The sequence below is a fragment of the Neopsephotus bourkii genome, unplaced genomic scaffold (genome assembly GCF_033783945.1).
Source record: "Neopsephotus bourkii isolate Nb327-2 ecotype Australia unplaced genomic scaffold, CSIRO-AGI_Nbou_v1 NB_168, whole genome shotgun sequence".
Taxonomy (NCBI): domain Eukaryota; kingdom Metazoa; phylum Chordata; class Aves; order Psittaciformes; family Psittacidae; genus Neopsephotus; species Neopsephotus bourkii.
The window spans coordinates 454,403-471,331 of NW_026900684.1; the positions used below are offsets into that span (position 1 = coordinate 454,403).

Sequence of the window (16,929 nt, forward strand, 5' to 3'; positions counted from 1 at the left end):
GAGCTGACCTCCTTCTCTAGCAACTCAATTCACTTTGAACGCTGGTGTAATGAGTGAGCTGCTTATTCTTTGAAGAAAGGATGAGTTAATTCCACTAGAAGGAGCTCTGTCAGATGAAACTTGCTGAATTGCCAAGGGGAAACATTTCTGAACTGCCAGGGGAAAACACGACAGAGCATCTGTACAAGCTAGCTTATCTAAGACTCACTGAGCTTCCAAGGACATTAATTCAAAATGAATTTCGTATACTCCTAAGAAGTGGGACAGAGCCACAAAATAGAACAGCTCCAGCCTTCCTCCTGTGAATTCTTTTAAGCCACCATTCTGCATTGACCTTGTGTTTTCAGATTATGGGTGCTTCCAGTAAAGACGAACATTTATTTATGAATCCATCTCTGCAGGAATCAGATCTTAACAAGGACTTAGGGGTGTTGCCATGTTGCAACTACATGCACATAAACTCCTGAAAAGAGGAGGGTAAGTTTTCAGGGCAGAACACCATTAACCACTCTTCCTAGGCTACATAGTCATATTACTTAGAGATCAACATAATTACTTTATCTGTAACAGGACAGAGAAAGTCCTCTTGCTGCTGTTGTATTTCTGTGTATTTGTTTACATGTTACTTTAAGTAAGAAAGAAAGAAGAGGTAAAATAAAATTACATAAGACACTCACTTTATCTGCTGTTATCTCTGGAAGAGACTCCTCAATACCAAGTTCTCGTCGTCTTTCTGCTCTAACTTCTGCATAACTAGAAGAACAAACCAAAATATGACTACTGTATTACTGGATGCTTTAAAAACATGTACTTCAAAAACCAAAGCCCTCAGAGCTACTTTGCTCATAAAGTATCTCTGGAAGTTTTCCAGCGATTCTCTAAACTGCTAGGATTTCTCTACCTCCCAAAGACCAGCAATACAGCTCCCATGCCATTACAATTTCTCTAATACAGACTTATAAACAATAACTTACCTTACAACAGTGTGCGTACAGACAATAAACTCTGGCCTGGAATTCCACTGGTGATACGTGATATAGTAATGTGTTTGCAGCCAAATCCACTGTTGTCCCTTTGTAAGGAATCTGTAGTAACATGACTTCCCTTTCCCATACTGCATTACTATAAAAGTGAGGAATAAAGTTTAATGTTTTTCCAGGCTGTAAATATTTCAGTTACATAATAACCATTATTTCCCAGCTTCATATGGCCCCAAACCATGTCTAAATCCAGTATTATGACAATGATTAAGAACAGATTTAAAACCATGGCTCTCTACAAAAAAAAGAAAAAAAAGTCTACATTGGATTTTTTCAGAGATCTGCAGAATACAAACTTCCATTTTTGTGGGTTTTCTACGTATTGGGAACAGCTACAGCTTTAGAAAGAAAACCACAGCTGAACAGAAAGTTCATTTTATTACATGTTTAAACAATTATTACATTTAATACACATCACGGAGCCTTTTAAATGCTATCAGAAGAACTGGGGAAGTAATACAGTGCTGTGCACTCCAATTTACCACAATGAAAACTCTAAGATAAACTTATATCTGTTTTGTTAGGTCTGTATCAAAAGAAAAAAGACAAAGATCAGCAGTGCAATAATGTCAAATGAATGGGAGCGAAGACACATCACTCAAATGTATTACAGAGTTTCACTGCAATAGTTGCACAACTCAACAATCTTTAAACCAAACATTTACAAAGCAAACTTTCTCGTTTAAGCAACTTAAGTTGTACTCACAATGCTCGTGACATTTTGCCAGATTATCTAGATCATCCACATGGTAATAATCATATCCTGATGTTCCCAAAACTTCAAACGGAAGATAACCTATTATTGGAGGTGCCCTAATCAATAGAAAAATTAATGTAATTTCATTTTCACACGAAAACCCCAAACAAAATGATTTCATTATGTAAGTTTTCTTGTTTATAGTATATGCTCTGAAAAAGATTAAAAATTAAACCCAACACATGTTATGAGTAGTTAATATTGATTAGCGAACTCTAAATATTACAGCCACCACTGTGATTCAGCTACTGTTGCTGCTATACATAGAAGGAATTGCACCTGTGATCCAAGAATAGGAACTTCCATTCTAAGCTATGTCTAGATGTGAACTCTTCATTGGGTTCTTCAACAGTGCACATTTCCTAAAAAGTAGAAAAATAAAAATCTCTCTCAAAACTGCTCTAGTCTAATTCATCAGCTCTTTTGAAATTCAGACTTACCTAAAGTTAGTAGATAATTCCACAATATTTATGTTATTTTTAGACAGCTTCATTGTTTTGACTGGTTTAGATACATAGTACTGAGGTAGAATCTAATCTCAGCTGTGCCAGGCTGACACTCAGTTGACTTAAATGGAACAACCCTGGTGCGAGATTAAACTCAAGCTTAGTATCTACAAACACAATAGTACAAGCAGAAATCAACAGTTCCTGCAATTATGCTTTTAAATTGTGACAAAAAAAGAGATGAGACACTCTCAAGAGATGAGACACTGATTACACTATATGCTTATAATGGGCAAAAAACAACATTAGCAAAAGGTCATGTTATTTTGAGTTTAGGAATAAGATTCTTCCTTTTAGTGAATACAATGTACTCGAAATCACTTTGGCTTGAGAGGGCAGACACCTGCTACAAAAAACACACTACTCATGTTTTGAACTCATGAAAAATAAGAGAGTGATTGTATTTCCACTGTTTCAGCAAATCCTTAAGGTATTCTGTACACCATTTAAAATGTATTCCACTTGGACATACGCACAATCAGTGCATTTCTGGCAATTTCCACTGTCCCGTTCCAGAGAGGTGAAGATGCTTGACCAGTTACTGTGCCTCATGCTGAGACAATAACAGAACTAAGTACCCCAAGCCAGTCGGTTCTTTTACGAATACCTCTAGTACTGCCTTACAACATGCACATATATAAATACTCAGAGAATTAGACATCATTTCATTTTCAGACACCTGCACACATCTGTCACACTTACAGGAGCTTGCAACAGTATTCCCATTGGCAGGAACACTGTAGCATCTACTGATGATCAGATAGCACAAGTTTCCCTAAGACTAGGGCATTGAAGCTGCTGCTGCACTGACATAATATTCACAACAGATGTGGACAGACAAGCACACTGCTGCTCTGCAAACGTCTACTGTTAAAATAGTCCTGTGGAAAAATACAGTACCTAACTTGTTCTTACAAAGGGACCACCTTCCTTTTCACTCTTTCAGGTTGTGGACATTTTAAAGGTCTTTATATAGGTATTTCTAAGGGTTTTTTTCTATGAAAGAAAAAAGTGGACATATGTAGGTAATGTTTTCTCCTCACCTTCACTGGTATAAAATCTAAAGACAGTGACTATAAAGTAAGTAATATGGTGGAGGTAATAAAAAAAAACAAACCAACACTCTGGGCACAAATTTATGACTCTTTAATGTGTGACTTCCAGTTACCAAGACTTAACCTTCAAAACTGAACCTGCCTCTAAAACCTGAAGCTCATCTGCTTTTTATGATTATAGCACTTAATAAAGCACCACTCATAGCAAAGCAAAAGAAATGACAGAGCAAACGTATATCCTTTGGTTTGTGTCCAAATAACTAGATTAAAAGAAACAACAAGTCGAAAGTAAAAATAACTTCAATGCAGGAACTAAAAACACAGTAAAAATATCTGTTAAAACGGATCTGGCAGCAGGTTAGTGTCCAGTTACTCAATGCATTTATATTAATGATTTGCAGATACTCCACTATAAAATACACCTGATAGAAGCTATCTTGTCCAACAAAGCATCTTGTTGAAATTGTCAACAAGGCATCTAGAAAAGAAAGGCCTTTCGTTTGTAACAAAAAGTATTCTGATGAAATCCTTTTGACTGGATTAATCCTTCCTTCTTGATAGGATTCTATCATTTACCAGCCAAAATTCAGGTCATGCTTTAATGACATGTTTTAAAGAACGTGTAGAGACAAATCCCTTCACTGGGGAGCAAAATTTGTGGCATATTTTGTTACAAAAGTGGTGGTGTCATATGCAGAAAATATATATGTGAACTTTCAGAAATTATTCTCATGAATACTGTGGTTTTCTGCAAAAGTCCTGTATGCAAAAGTGCTGTATCGCCTTGAGAAATGACATTCTAGGCAAAAAAATTCCAGAACCATATACCATCAAATAAGTGGCAGATGAGCAGCAGCTTCTACCTCAAAGCAGTCCAGTGCTAAAGTACACATCTAATTACTGGCCATAAAGTTACTGCAATGGTAAAGTTCCTGACGTTAACGCTTATTTGCTAGTCAATGCTAGCCTCAATAACAGAGTATAAACAAGTATTGCCGGACTGAAAGTCTTCATTCTAACGTGTCTTCTCCATAAGGTTTCCCAGATGAGCAGCACTAGTGAAAACCCTTAAGAGGATCTTAAAATCTCTGTAATGTGAAAGCTTCCTAGAAGTTCAGGCAGAGAAATGAAACTCTGGCCAGAGTACACCCTGTGAGGTTTTCGCCCTGAGGAGACCTCAACCTGAAAGATCACAAATAGATCTCAACTTTCAAATAGTTCCTCAAACTTCCAAATACCCTGCTCCACAAGTAGGAGACACAGAAGTTTAATTATAATACATTTCTAAACTGCCAGACTTCAAAAGACAAAAGTATTTGCAAGTATTTCTGTGTTGGTCTTTCCTCCCCTTCCCCAAGTACTTCATGAAGCAAAAAACACACATTTAACATCTCTACAAACTGTAAGCATAACAGGAAGAACATTATTTAGACACACATGTAAAGACAAGTCAAATGAAAGATTGCCATAGCTTCAGGAAAACTAAACAACATGCTTTCTGTCATGCAGCCTGGAAAGATCCAGTCCCTATTCTGATGGAAATGATGGAAATGAAGAAGTTTATATTTTTCCACAGGCTCCCTTGTATGTTTTTAAAGTGCAATATAGACCATGTCTTCAGAGGCTGCCATCATCTATCTTTAGCCTAAGACACCAGTGCATTCAACTTACAGGCAGAATATTTAAATGTTCAGCATGACAGACAACAGCTTAACCATGTGCCATATAAATTTCATAGCATTTCTTTACAACTGAATTGCAAGAACAGATGTTAGATAGTAGACTATCCTTATATATGTACCTTAACATGTCTGTATAAAACATATAATTTAAATCAGAATCATAGACTCCTGTACTGTATCCTAAGTACTTATTTTGAATGATTTTGGTAAGGAACAGGATTATCCTTTGTAAACTACAAATTTCATACACATCCAATTCTAAACCTTGAAAGATCACTTCATTGTACATTAGCAGGTAAGCAAAATGTTCTCTTTAAACACCATGTTACTGAATGACACTACTGAAACAAAAGAGTTTTATTAACTCAAACCCAGCTCTTGGTTGCTGACAAATAATGTAAGCTTTCATTAAGCCCTACCAGATTTGCTGTGTCAAACTACAGCAAGACCAGTGAAAGTGACATCTCGATGTTATGCTTCATTTTAAGTTTCTAAGTTATATTTCTACACATTCCCAAATTTTTTTCTTAGATATTGCTATTTTATATAACTATTTAGAAATGGCATTCAGCATAACAACTTCATTTGATGCTTTGAATAACGTTTAACCTATTTGTGTGTTAAGTAAAAAACACAGGCACTTTCAGTTTAATATAATAAAATTCCTTACAGTTTTAACTAATATTTGAAATGTTGCGTGCATTCTTTCTCAAGCTTTCTTGTTCAAAGTCCATTTGAAAATGACACAAAAGTGATTCCAATTGTACATACCTTGATAAACTGAGGTGTAGCTAATCTAACTGTGGCTACAAAGCAAACTTTGTCTTCATATGAAGGCCGGTGTGATCGCTGAATAGTTCCTTCAAAACCATTGTGCGCCGAGTTGGGAACTGAGGAAAGACAGAGAAGTAGTCAACACAAATAACAGTGGAAGCAGAGAGGAAAACGGCAGTAATATCACAAGACAAATGGCCCAATGTTTGTCTAATGTGGCTTGCTTATAACTTAACGTGCATTAAGAAAATGCTACATATAATATATACACATATATGCACAGGAATAGTAGTTACACAGCCATAATGGGAAAACACCCATCAACTAACTTTCTCAAAGAACTAAAATTACAGTTAATATGATATTATCAGACAAAGCAGTTTTAAGAAACTAATAACAATTCTCATTTTTCTTGGTAACCACTGAAAATTACTGAAGTACACCTTCTTCAAAAGTATCTTTACAATTTTGCTTTTGTATCAGGTTTTGCTAAGTTTTTCTTTTGAACTCTGACATAAGTATTTCTTTTCTGTGCTTCCATCACATTCAAATGACACAAACTGAAGACATACTGAATAACAGAACAAAACACTGTAATGATGTATGTGACAGAATCAGGACACTGAGCTGACAACAAACAAATTCCACTTATTGCATCAGAGAGATGGACGGAATCATAAGCGGGGCAGAAGAAGACTAGACCTCAAAACAGAGTAACCATACTTTTCATTTCCAGCAGGTATCAATTTAGTTTACCTTTACCAGGCTCTAATGATGGTGGCTTCAAAATGCTGTCAGGCTCTTCCAAGCCTAATTGATTTTAGTTCAACTCTAGATAAAGAACTTCTACTTAAGTTTCTTCTCCAAATTTAAGCTTTCCGTTCCTTGCTCTGTCTTTCTGTCTTGCTCTTTTCTGAAGGCAACAGGTAATTTCCTTCCTCAAACTTATTCCTTCTTGGTCTTTCTTCAAAGTTTATCTTGCCTTGTAAGCTAGATTTTTAAATTTCTGATAGCTTTCATTGTTCTCCTCTAAAGTCTCTCCAACTCCTTTACTTACTCCTGACAAATAGTCATCAAAAACTGCATTAGGACAAACGGGTTCCAAGAAGTGCAGTGAGACTATTTTACGTGGTTTACACATTGCTTATGGTGATTTAGTCATGTTCAGTTTACATTCCACCATAACACATTTTTCTAAATGACTGCTATCTAGCTGACTGTAGCCTTTTCCCCTGTTTATATAGTTTGCTACTCCTAAATACAGCCACTTGCATTTGTTCTGACTCGATTTGTCTCTTGCTGTTTGGGGTTTGTTTTTTTTTAAATAGCACATTTTCTAAGTTTGGGGCTGAAATCTTATCTTGTATTTAGTGTTCTTCCATCATTTCAAGACTGCAAACAACATACCATTATTCATAACATTAATACTGATCAAATCCAGAAGTAGTCCATTAGAACTCTATTTTGACAGTGAACATTTGTAACCTTTCCCACCAGTTTCTGCACCTGCTCTCCAGCTATTTCAATTAACATGTGCTTCTCTTACATGTTTGTGATAACAGAATATATTAACTGTCTAAAGCACATTAAAGAAGTCCATCATTTATTTACGCTTTGTCCTCTTATCCACACAGTGTGCTAGGGGAAAACGAATCAATTTGAAGCTCTTTCTACCTGGAAAATCCACAATGGTTGCTATTCAATTCTTTGCTAGTTTCATGAAGCACACATATAATTATCTGTTCTGGGGTATTTCCCCAATATTGAATTGCAATCAATCGGTCTGCAGTTTCCTAACTCATCCTCTGTCCAAGATTAGCAACATATTTCCTATAATGTTACATACCTGCATTCAGCACCAAGACTTAACCTCTCACAATTTTGTAAGAAAATATTGGTATTATATTACAAAAGCCCCACAAATGTTAACTTGTAAGATACTGTTTGATAATATTCTGGGAAGTGATCATTCTATCTTCATGAAGGTCTACTACTGACTACACTGCACAACCCATTTGTCTGGATGACCAAATAAACATGCCTTTTGAGTAAACAGCACAGGCTGGCCAAGAAGATTAGAGATATAGTGCAGAAGAATATTATTAGTACATAAGTAATACAAAGAACTTCAATGGAAGGGAAAAGAACTCAGTGCAGAAAACTGTATTGGCCCATCCACATCTGAGTGGTAAGTTCTCTCAGTGACAGCGCAGAATTTAAATGGGAGTGAACTTCCCAGCTCACTGCATAATAAGAACTGCAGGTACTCAGTAGGACTGACTTTAAAGTTAGCCAGTCACCCGCTCAAGTATGGATTATGATTTTATTTTAAAGCACTTGCTTAAATTTCTCTTACATTAAAAAAAAAAAAGTTTTACAAGACTTTAGTTTTCTTTAATCAGAAGCATCAAGCATAGTCACTGCGCTTTGCATTCAAATGCATAGACCTGCAATACCCAATAGGCTGTTTTAATTTTAAGGCAATACAGAAGTGATATAACTCTGCTTCAAGTTTGTATTTTGAAAAGACTGATTTTAGTTCATCATTAAGTTTTTCACAATAGTCTCAAGCCTCATTAGCTGTGAAGCTCCTAAGAATCTCACTCTGACATTGCTGAGATTACTTACCATTATTCAAACACTTGAAATTTCCTATGAATTTTACATATTCATATGTAGGTTGCTCTTTTGGATCTATTGTTCCTCGCAGCATATGGCAACAGAATTCTAGTTGATATTTTGCTGAGAAAGGAATAAACAAATTAATAAGCTACATGCTTGATGAAGCACAGACAACATGAAGTGGGAAGCAGGAATAATTAAGCTGCATACTTATTGAGAGACTGTAAGTCTTGTGATTTCAAATGGCTACAGCCCCTGCTGTTAACCAGTATGATATTACCTAACCTAAAGGAAAACTCCTTTAGAATGTGTGAATGAAGGGCTTGAATGCTAATGACACAGAGATTATCCCGAAAACCAGAGTTATTTTAAAGAAGCAGCTGCCCTACACTGAAGTTTCCTAAAGCATGCATTTCCAAAACCCATTAAACTGCCATGTTTTTATTATTGCCAACTGCTACAACTGTCCAAACAGAAGCTATATAAACAAGATGACCATTTCTAATACACAAGAAAGTCAGAGTGAAATGCACTAAAAACGCTGAAAATTCTACTCTTCAGGGGTAAGGGAGACAAAAAGTGCTTCTGTTTTTCAGGGCTCACCCATGTTTCCGCTTAAATAACATTGGAAGAACTGATCACATGGGATACAAAGCAGATTATTTTTAGCACAACTACCATACTGGTTTTGTCTAGGATAGAGTTAATTTTCTTCTTAGTAGCTCATATGGCGCTGTGTTCAATTTGTGACTAAAACAGCACTGATAACACGGACGTGTTTAGTTACTGCTGAGCAGTGCTTACACAGACTTAAGGCTTTTTCTGCTCTTCAACCTGCCCGTGAGTAGGCTGGGGGTGCACAAGAAGATGGGAGCAGACATAGCTGGGACAGCTGACCTCAAGGGATATCCCATACCATACAACATTGTGCTCAACAATAAAAACTGGGGAAAGCAGGAGGAATGGGAAGTATTTGTGCTTATGGCATTTGTCTTCCCAAGTAATCATTACACATGATGAGGCCCTGCTTTCCTAGAAATGGCTGAACACCTGCCTGCGATGGGAAGTAGCAAGTTAATTCCTTGTTTTGCTTTGCTTGTGCACATGGCTTTTGCTTTCCTATTAGACTGTCTTTATCTCCACCCACAACATTTCTCATTTCCACCCTTCTTATTCTGATCCCATCAGCTGTGTGGGGCTGACATGCCTACCAGTGTTAACCCACAATAACTACTTACATTTTAAGTATTCTGGTGTCAATGAATCTCCTTCCAGCAGATGAGAAGACAATATTTTATAAATTTCTGAATGTTCCCCCTCTGGGATAAAATTAAATACACTCTGATCCACAAGATCAGACTGAAAGAAAAACATTTAATAAGCATTAAACTAATGCAAGGCAAAGTCACAAAACCTACTATGTTAGTGCAAAACAATGCCACAGTTCAGAAGAACATTAGTGACTCAACAAAGCCACCTGCTGGAATACACAAGAATTTTTTGCAAGAAAAAAAATTTCACTTTGATCTGTCTTTATTTTGACACTGAAAACCATGTAATGAAAAGCACTGTGAATACTACAGATACACATACATGTCAAAGTGTTGCTTAACCCTGTATTAACCTGTCTTGGATGCAACAATTCCAAGTAAAGGAGTGTTTTAATTAGAAATTATAGGATGTTGCTCTAGAGCACTGTAGTCTGTTGGCAGCATTGAAATTGTATGTCTGAACAAAAGACAGCATCTCCTACATCATATAAGTTTTTATGTTGCCAATAATTGTAGCCAACTGCAATTGATTTTATGGAGACAGTTGTGCTGGTTTTGGTTGGGGTAGAGTTCGTTCTCATCATGGTAGCTGCTATGGGGCTATGTTTCAGATGTATGTTGGAAACTAGTGTTGGCAACACAGCGATGTTTTTGTTACTGCTGAGCAGTGCTTATACAGAGTCAAGGCCTTTCCTTTAGCAATACTTTGCCTGACTCACATAGAGGCTATGAGAGGTGTGAACACTACAGGGTCTCCTGCAGCTCATTGTGTTATTCAGCTACATTGAAGGGAAACTTCCTAAACCCGCCTAAGAGAGTACCAACTGCATTCTGTATTTCCAAAGGAAATGTTTAATATAGGTGACAGACCAGTAGGAAGGAGTTGTGCTGAAGAAAAAGCAGACAAATCAGAACAAAGCATACACCTGTTCTATAATGCCTATAATAAAAAAGTCTACTGATTCATTAATAGCATCCATAGACAAACTGATACGTTACTGAAAATGATTTGTACTTACTGGCAAATGTTCAAGTAAGGGAGTTATACTTTCAGACACATATATTATATTTCCATCTGTCATAATTGCTAAAAAAAAACCATCAAGAGCCTGAAATTAAACATAATGGGCAGTTAAATAAAAAGAAACAGAGCATATTAAAAATATTCAGCTATACTCAACATGGAAAAAAATTTAGACACATTTTAAATTTAAAAAATAAATTTAAATTTAAAATTTAAAATTGAAGATGACCCTCAATACTAAAACTTCTCAGTCTTGCTTTTATACTACAAGCATTACAATTCCCATACTGTTCTGTTCTTAAATAATCCACGGTTTTGGAATTAAGTCCATATACAGCTAGCCACTGTTTCCCCCATCTCCCACTCTTCTTGCCTGTTATTTTTAATTCAATCATAATTTAAAACATCAGAGAAGTCAGAAAAATGAGCTAGAGACAAAGGCAAGAAAAGATGGAAAAGCTAAGAGAAAACCAAGTAAAAGAGGTGGTGAAATCAACATTCCCAATCTCAAAATAAATTTGTAGCAAGATTTTACTGAGACTTGAAACTTGCAAGATACAGTTCGCACTGCATTATCTTCTAGTTAACTCAAGCTTATTTCCACTAAACATAACACAAGCATCTTTTAGCTGAATGCTACCAAACATAAAAGCATGACAGAATTGTAATTCTAAATAGGAAATTTTACAGCTCACATCCTTAAAAATAATTCTTATATTGTTCTGTTTATTTGTAGACTTGCTCTGTTACCGTGTTTTCTGTAATTGAAAATGCAGTTAGAAGAAAAACTGTTTTGCTTTACATTGCATACCTAGGAATTTTAACTGTTCATGAGAACTTATAGTTACAACTAAAAAAAGCTATATCATCAAACTGAAAAATTTCGTCATGGAATGACTCTCCGTGAGGAAATGTTCTACTCCCAGAAAACTAGAAATAACATACCTCTAACATTAACTGTGTGAACTCTTCATTACTAAGGAATGTCGGCTTCCAGTCCTGTCGAATCTCACTGGCATCTGACTGCGCAGTAATTTCTACAATCAAACGTATATACAGTATGAGGATTCACACTTTCATAAGCCATTATTTTCCCACTGAGCAGCATGCACATAACAGGAAATAGCAGAAGGTTCTCCTTTCTCATCTGTTTTTCATTCATTACATATAGATGTTGGTCCTTAAAAAGGAAATCAAAGTCTTCTCCCCCATGTCATAATTAAATTTGCCTTCTCTTTCCTTCTACCAGTTTGTGCTACAGTGCTGTCAGACTTCAAGGTAATGCTGAAGTTAACAGCAATAAGTAATGGATTTTGACAATGGAAAAATACTCTTTGCTCTGAGGCTATAACAAAATGTTTTATTGAGAGTGTTGTTTTCAAAGATTGAGAAAGCCAAAATTCCTGATCAGTTTAAGTCATTAAAATGCCTAAACCTCAAGTATCCTGGCCAATCCTGGTCAGTCTAAACTTGGCACTAAAAATGGTCACTGTCCTTTTTATTCTTTCCACTCTTTTGTGTAAAGAAATAACATTAAAAAAAGAGTAGGTTTTTAACAAAGACTGTTATGAGCTGTATGACAAGACTTCACTGCAGAATTACTGTCTGATTCATACACAGAGATGAATTTTGAAGAGAGATTCCTGTAGGACTTGAGAAACACATATATTAACTTCCCATACATAGGTGAGAGAAACAATAGTTGCTAAGGAAAACCAGGCCTCAGGTTCTGAAAGCTGGTGCTACCTCTGAACATAGTACTTTAGTTTTGAACAAGGGCACTACAGAAGAAGTACACGCTGTTAAGAACAACCCTGAACAAGTAGTCATGAATCAAGCATTTAGACAAATTGAAGGAACCAAACCATGTCTGTAAGACTTTGGATTTCTAAAGAACAAGTCTGTACAAAGGCTGTAAGCAAGTTTGCTAGTTCAGATGGCTCAAAGAGCACAGAAAACCTCGAACTGAGTTAAATATGCAAAGGGTTGGAAGAGTTTAGAGTTTCAGTTCCCAGACTGCAGGAGAAAAACTTAATGGAAGAGCTTTAGTCTAAACTAAAAGATCTGTAAACAACAGCAATGTCATTCAAGAAACTGGCAAGTAGTGCAGAGCTACAAGGAGGGAGGAAAAAACATCAACAAAGATGCACCAGAATTTCCAGTGATCAGGTATCAAAGAAGACATAAATTGATCAGGCTTTTGCTAGCTGTTTTGAAATGTCATCACAAAACAGGAAGAGTGGGCTGGAGAAGGATAACCTAAGTATAACCCCAAATCTAAGTTTTCAGTCAGAACAAATATATTGAACACTGAAATGACACAGAAATGACATTGAAGTAGAGGCAAAATTCAAGGAATTTAATGCATTCAGTCCACAGGACAGAGATAATCTTCACTTTAGAACTGGAAAAGCGATTCACTGGCTCATTCTGGTCCATGTAAGTTCATCTGACTTCTGTGGTAGAAAGGATTTACACTAAATAAAAGCTGAAATTCATACACCTTTACTAAATAATTTTGAATTCTCATATTGGAAGTACAGGTGTTTTGTATTCCCCGTAATTAGAACAAGTGTGATACTGAAAAAACAGAGCCCAAGTAACATGGAAATAACTTGTTGTATTTGGTAACTTCAGAAAAATGCCTCAAGATTCTGGCAGAAGGTTTCATTCAAAGATAAATGGCACTGAGGTCACGTTCCCAAGCTAGCTACCAGACAGACGAGCATAACCAAACTTGCACAGTAAACACTAGTCTTCAAATCTTGGACCTGAAGCCACTCTGCATCAGCATTGAGCATTCTCAAATGAAATTGCCAAGACCTGTAGCATTCATCTGTATGAATATCAGTCTACTAGCACTAATTATAAGCAGCTAAGTTTTTCAGTATTTAATAATTTTCAAAAATGCCTTGTTTATGAATTCAAAGGAAGAGGACAGGCAGTATTAGCCAAAGAGAAGCACTCAGTAATATAATTTCAGTGTGCTTAGCCTGCTGTTTTCTCCCAAGGAGAAACAGAATCCACACTGGCCAATAACCTGCTCAGATGGTTCATCTGGAGCTATCGCCAGACTACCAAGCCTGGCCAATGTGGAAATGGTCCAGAAAGAACCTGAAGCAATGCAGTTAATCAAAACCTGGTGGCTGAACACAGTAGGATTTTCAACAAAAACAGCTAATCAGTGTTGAACAATTAATTTATTACTAGGGTCACTCTGCTTTACTGTAACAGATTCAAGCACCTCAGAAAGCAAAATATGCTTGTGACCTTGCCAGTATTCTGTCCAATATATTTTCATGTAAAACAGTGCAGAGCAATGCTAGTAAGCACCTGCACCCAGAGCTTTAGAGACATTAATATAATATGTGGAGTCACGCAAAGCTGCACTCTGTCCCACTAGGTGAAGGACAAAAGTGTCATGCCCTAAAAGGCATCCATCTCCAGAGCTGTTTTGTACCCCTTTATCCTAAAAAAAAAAATAATAATAATAATTTTTAAAATTATATTAGAAAGCACTTTGAATAAAAAAATATGACTGGTGCTGGCTGACACATGTTCACTCTACACTCTGTATTTTATGACAGGAATCATCAATACAAGAAAAAGTGATTTTGAAACAGAACCGATTTTCACAAAGGCACTTTGAACCTACAGAACTTTTACAGAAAAGGAGCCTTCACACTACTTGTATTTTTGTTATGAGACAAACTTCTTAAGAGAATTAAAACAGCATTATAAATATTTAATTGGCAAAAAAAATCCTAAAGCTTTCAAATCTCAAACAAATTATTCTTCCCTTTCTATTTTAATTGTTATGTTTACCATTTTAGTGGCACTATTCAGGACACGTTTTATGCTACCTGAACCATAACACTAATGGAAGACATATATTAAGGAATGAAAAAATATTTATTGCATCTTAATTGACATGCATACTGTTGATAAATACACACCTATTCATCCACTTAATAGCTTTACTTCCTTTATTTATAGCCTTTTTAGCTGCTTCCTTTGTCCCTACTCCTTTCTAGAGAGTATGCGTGCTCAGAAATTACCCAGGCAAATGGGTAAAGTTCATTTGCTTGAATTTTTGATGCCGTTTATGGCACCACAAGATGCCATATAAAGAACAAGTGTAGGAGCAGGAACAGGGATTTTTTTAATATACATAAATATCAAACCAATCCTATCTAAATATCAACACAAGTACTTCCAGCAAGTACTTCCACTAAAACGGATCAACAGTATTCCTGTGAAGAAAAACTTTGACAGTTGGTGCCTTACAAAGCGATTATATTCTAAGGGGCTTCATCTGTCCAGAACAAAAACCTTCAAAGTTATTTCAAAAAATAAATGCTTCTATATAGGAAACATACTTCTTTGACAACTATGGGACAAGATTAAATAAGATTAGCCAAAACATACTTGTATCTCTGCTACCTAGATTATGATCTTAAAAATATCACTCTTGAGAAATTTTTTACCTTTTTTTTTTTACTATTTACTTAAATGAATTGCAAAATTGTGAATGTTTTATTTACTGAGTATAAAAAAAATAAAAATTTATAAACATTTTATTATTATTACAAATAATTACCTTTGTGCTTCCGTAAAAAGTCAATGCTCTTCTGCAGTACAGTGGATTTATCCATCTTCCGAGCATTACCTGGAAGCATGGAACCCAGCTCTTTGATAAGTACATTAAACTGATCTCGACGTTTCTTTTCAGACTTGTTCCTAGACACTCTGAAAAACAAAACAGAAAATGTTTTATAACAACTATGAAACTTTCTTATAATAAGCTCCATATTACTGCCAGGCTCTTCATGCAAACAGCCCCTTAAAAATTTCTGCTATGAGAAGTGTCACAAAAACACCTACTCTGTACCTCAGGCACCATTTCTGAAGAGTGGCTTCCTCCTTCTCAGAGAGATTTGCAGCTAAGCCTTTGGATTAAAGCACCATATTCCAAAAATACAAATCACTGAACCACAGATATGACATAGAGCATATCAGAATAACAACAGTTAAAGAAATGCTGTTGAATAACATGGTTATTTATAAAAGAATCACATTTTTACTGTTTAGAAATCACCCTGGTAAGTTCAAGTGTAAAAGTATATGACATTTCTTAGCTTTAAATAACTTTAAAACTTACCTTTTTGCTTTATCTTTGTCATCTTCTTCCACCAGCCCATCAAAAATGCTTCCATCATTTCTGAAAGAAACAAAAAGAAATAAATGCTTTTATTGTTATTTATTTTGACAGGGTTTAACTTTCTCTAAGTTTGATGCAAGTTTAATTTCCTGAAGTCTCAAAAATGGAATTACACAGAATACTAAGGACAGATGCTCACCTAAACTGCTAAGAAAGTCCAGCTCAAGGAATCCAGTAGAAAACTTCCCAACATATTACTTTTCCCTTGGTATAGGTGAGTCACCTTACTATCATGTGCAGCATCACTAATTGTTTAAATGTACTTGTTATCCTTAATCAAATATTTAATTACTAAAAAGACCCCAAGTAAACATTAATAATCAGCTCAATTTGTTCCATGACTGAAAATAAGTAATACATTAAGATCCATCTCAAACAATAACAATCACTATTTCCAATGACTACAAAACAACACGTCTAACAACTATCAAAATAACTTTGTCAAACACCCACTCTATCTTTTGCATAGATTAATATTCTTTATATATTAAGTGTAATAAAAGGTTACTAAAGAAAGCATTGAAGAGTAATTTCCCCAAAACTCTCGGTATTTATTAACATACCTGTCTGCAATGGAGCTCATTTTATGGGTGCTTATGGTAAAAAACATAACATAGCACACTTTAGTCTTGTGGTAGACATTTGTACGTTTGCCTATTAAGAGAAAAAAAAATCATCAAGATGTGACTCTGGAGGAACAAACACGTCCTTCATTAGAGCATACTGACATTTTCATTTTTTTTATAAGCTGCTCTTACCCTCTCTTTCAACCTTCTGTTCTGCCCTCCTACCTTCTCTAAAGTAGTCTCCATTACCATCATAACCTGGACTTTGATATCTTGTTTTACAAGAGAGAGAGTCCAAGAGAACACTGTTTTATTAAATACCACAATAAGTAAGTCTGGACTAAACCAATACAAACCTTTTTCTGGCTCTGAATTCAGATACAACTTTTCATGTTTATTTTAACTTTTACC

At 35.7% G+C, this 16,929-nt stretch overlaps 1 protein-coding gene across 5 annotated transcripts in view; it reads right to left on the bottom strand.

Moving 5' to 3' along the window:
- CLOCK (clock circadian regulator) overlaps positions 1–16,929 on the bottom strand; it is a 60,444-nt gene that overhangs the window by 13,967 nt on the left and 29,548 nt on the right. For 4 of the 5 annotated variants that reach the window (XM_061370472.1, XM_061370463.1, XM_061370445.1 and 1 more), the window contains 12 exons: positions 16,516–16,606; positions 15,893–15,952; positions 15,332–15,480; positions 11,677–11,768; positions 10,727–10,816; positions 9,675–9,795; positions 8,443–8,556; positions 5,812–5,930; positions 2,077–2,159; positions 1,747–1,853; positions 975–1,122; positions 678–753 (listed from right to left, as the gene is read on the bottom strand). In XM_061370472.1, the coding sequence (XP_061226456.1) occupies positions 678–753; positions 975–1,122; positions 1,747–1,853; positions 2,077–2,159; positions 5,812–5,930; positions 8,443–8,556; positions 9,675–9,795; positions 10,727–10,816; positions 11,677–11,768; positions 15,332–15,480; positions 15,893–15,952; positions 16,516–16,562 (1,206 nt within the window). In that variant the 5' untranslated portion in view covers positions 16,563–16,606. Of the gene's footprint in view, positions 1–677; positions 754–974; positions 1,123–1,746; positions 1,854–2,076; positions 2,160–5,811; positions 5,931–8,442; positions 8,557–9,674; positions 9,796–10,726; positions 10,817–11,676; positions 11,769–15,331; positions 15,481–15,892; positions 15,953–16,515; positions 16,607–16,929 lie in introns of those variants that run through there. The other variant, XM_061370481.1, reaches the window with a different exon arrangement.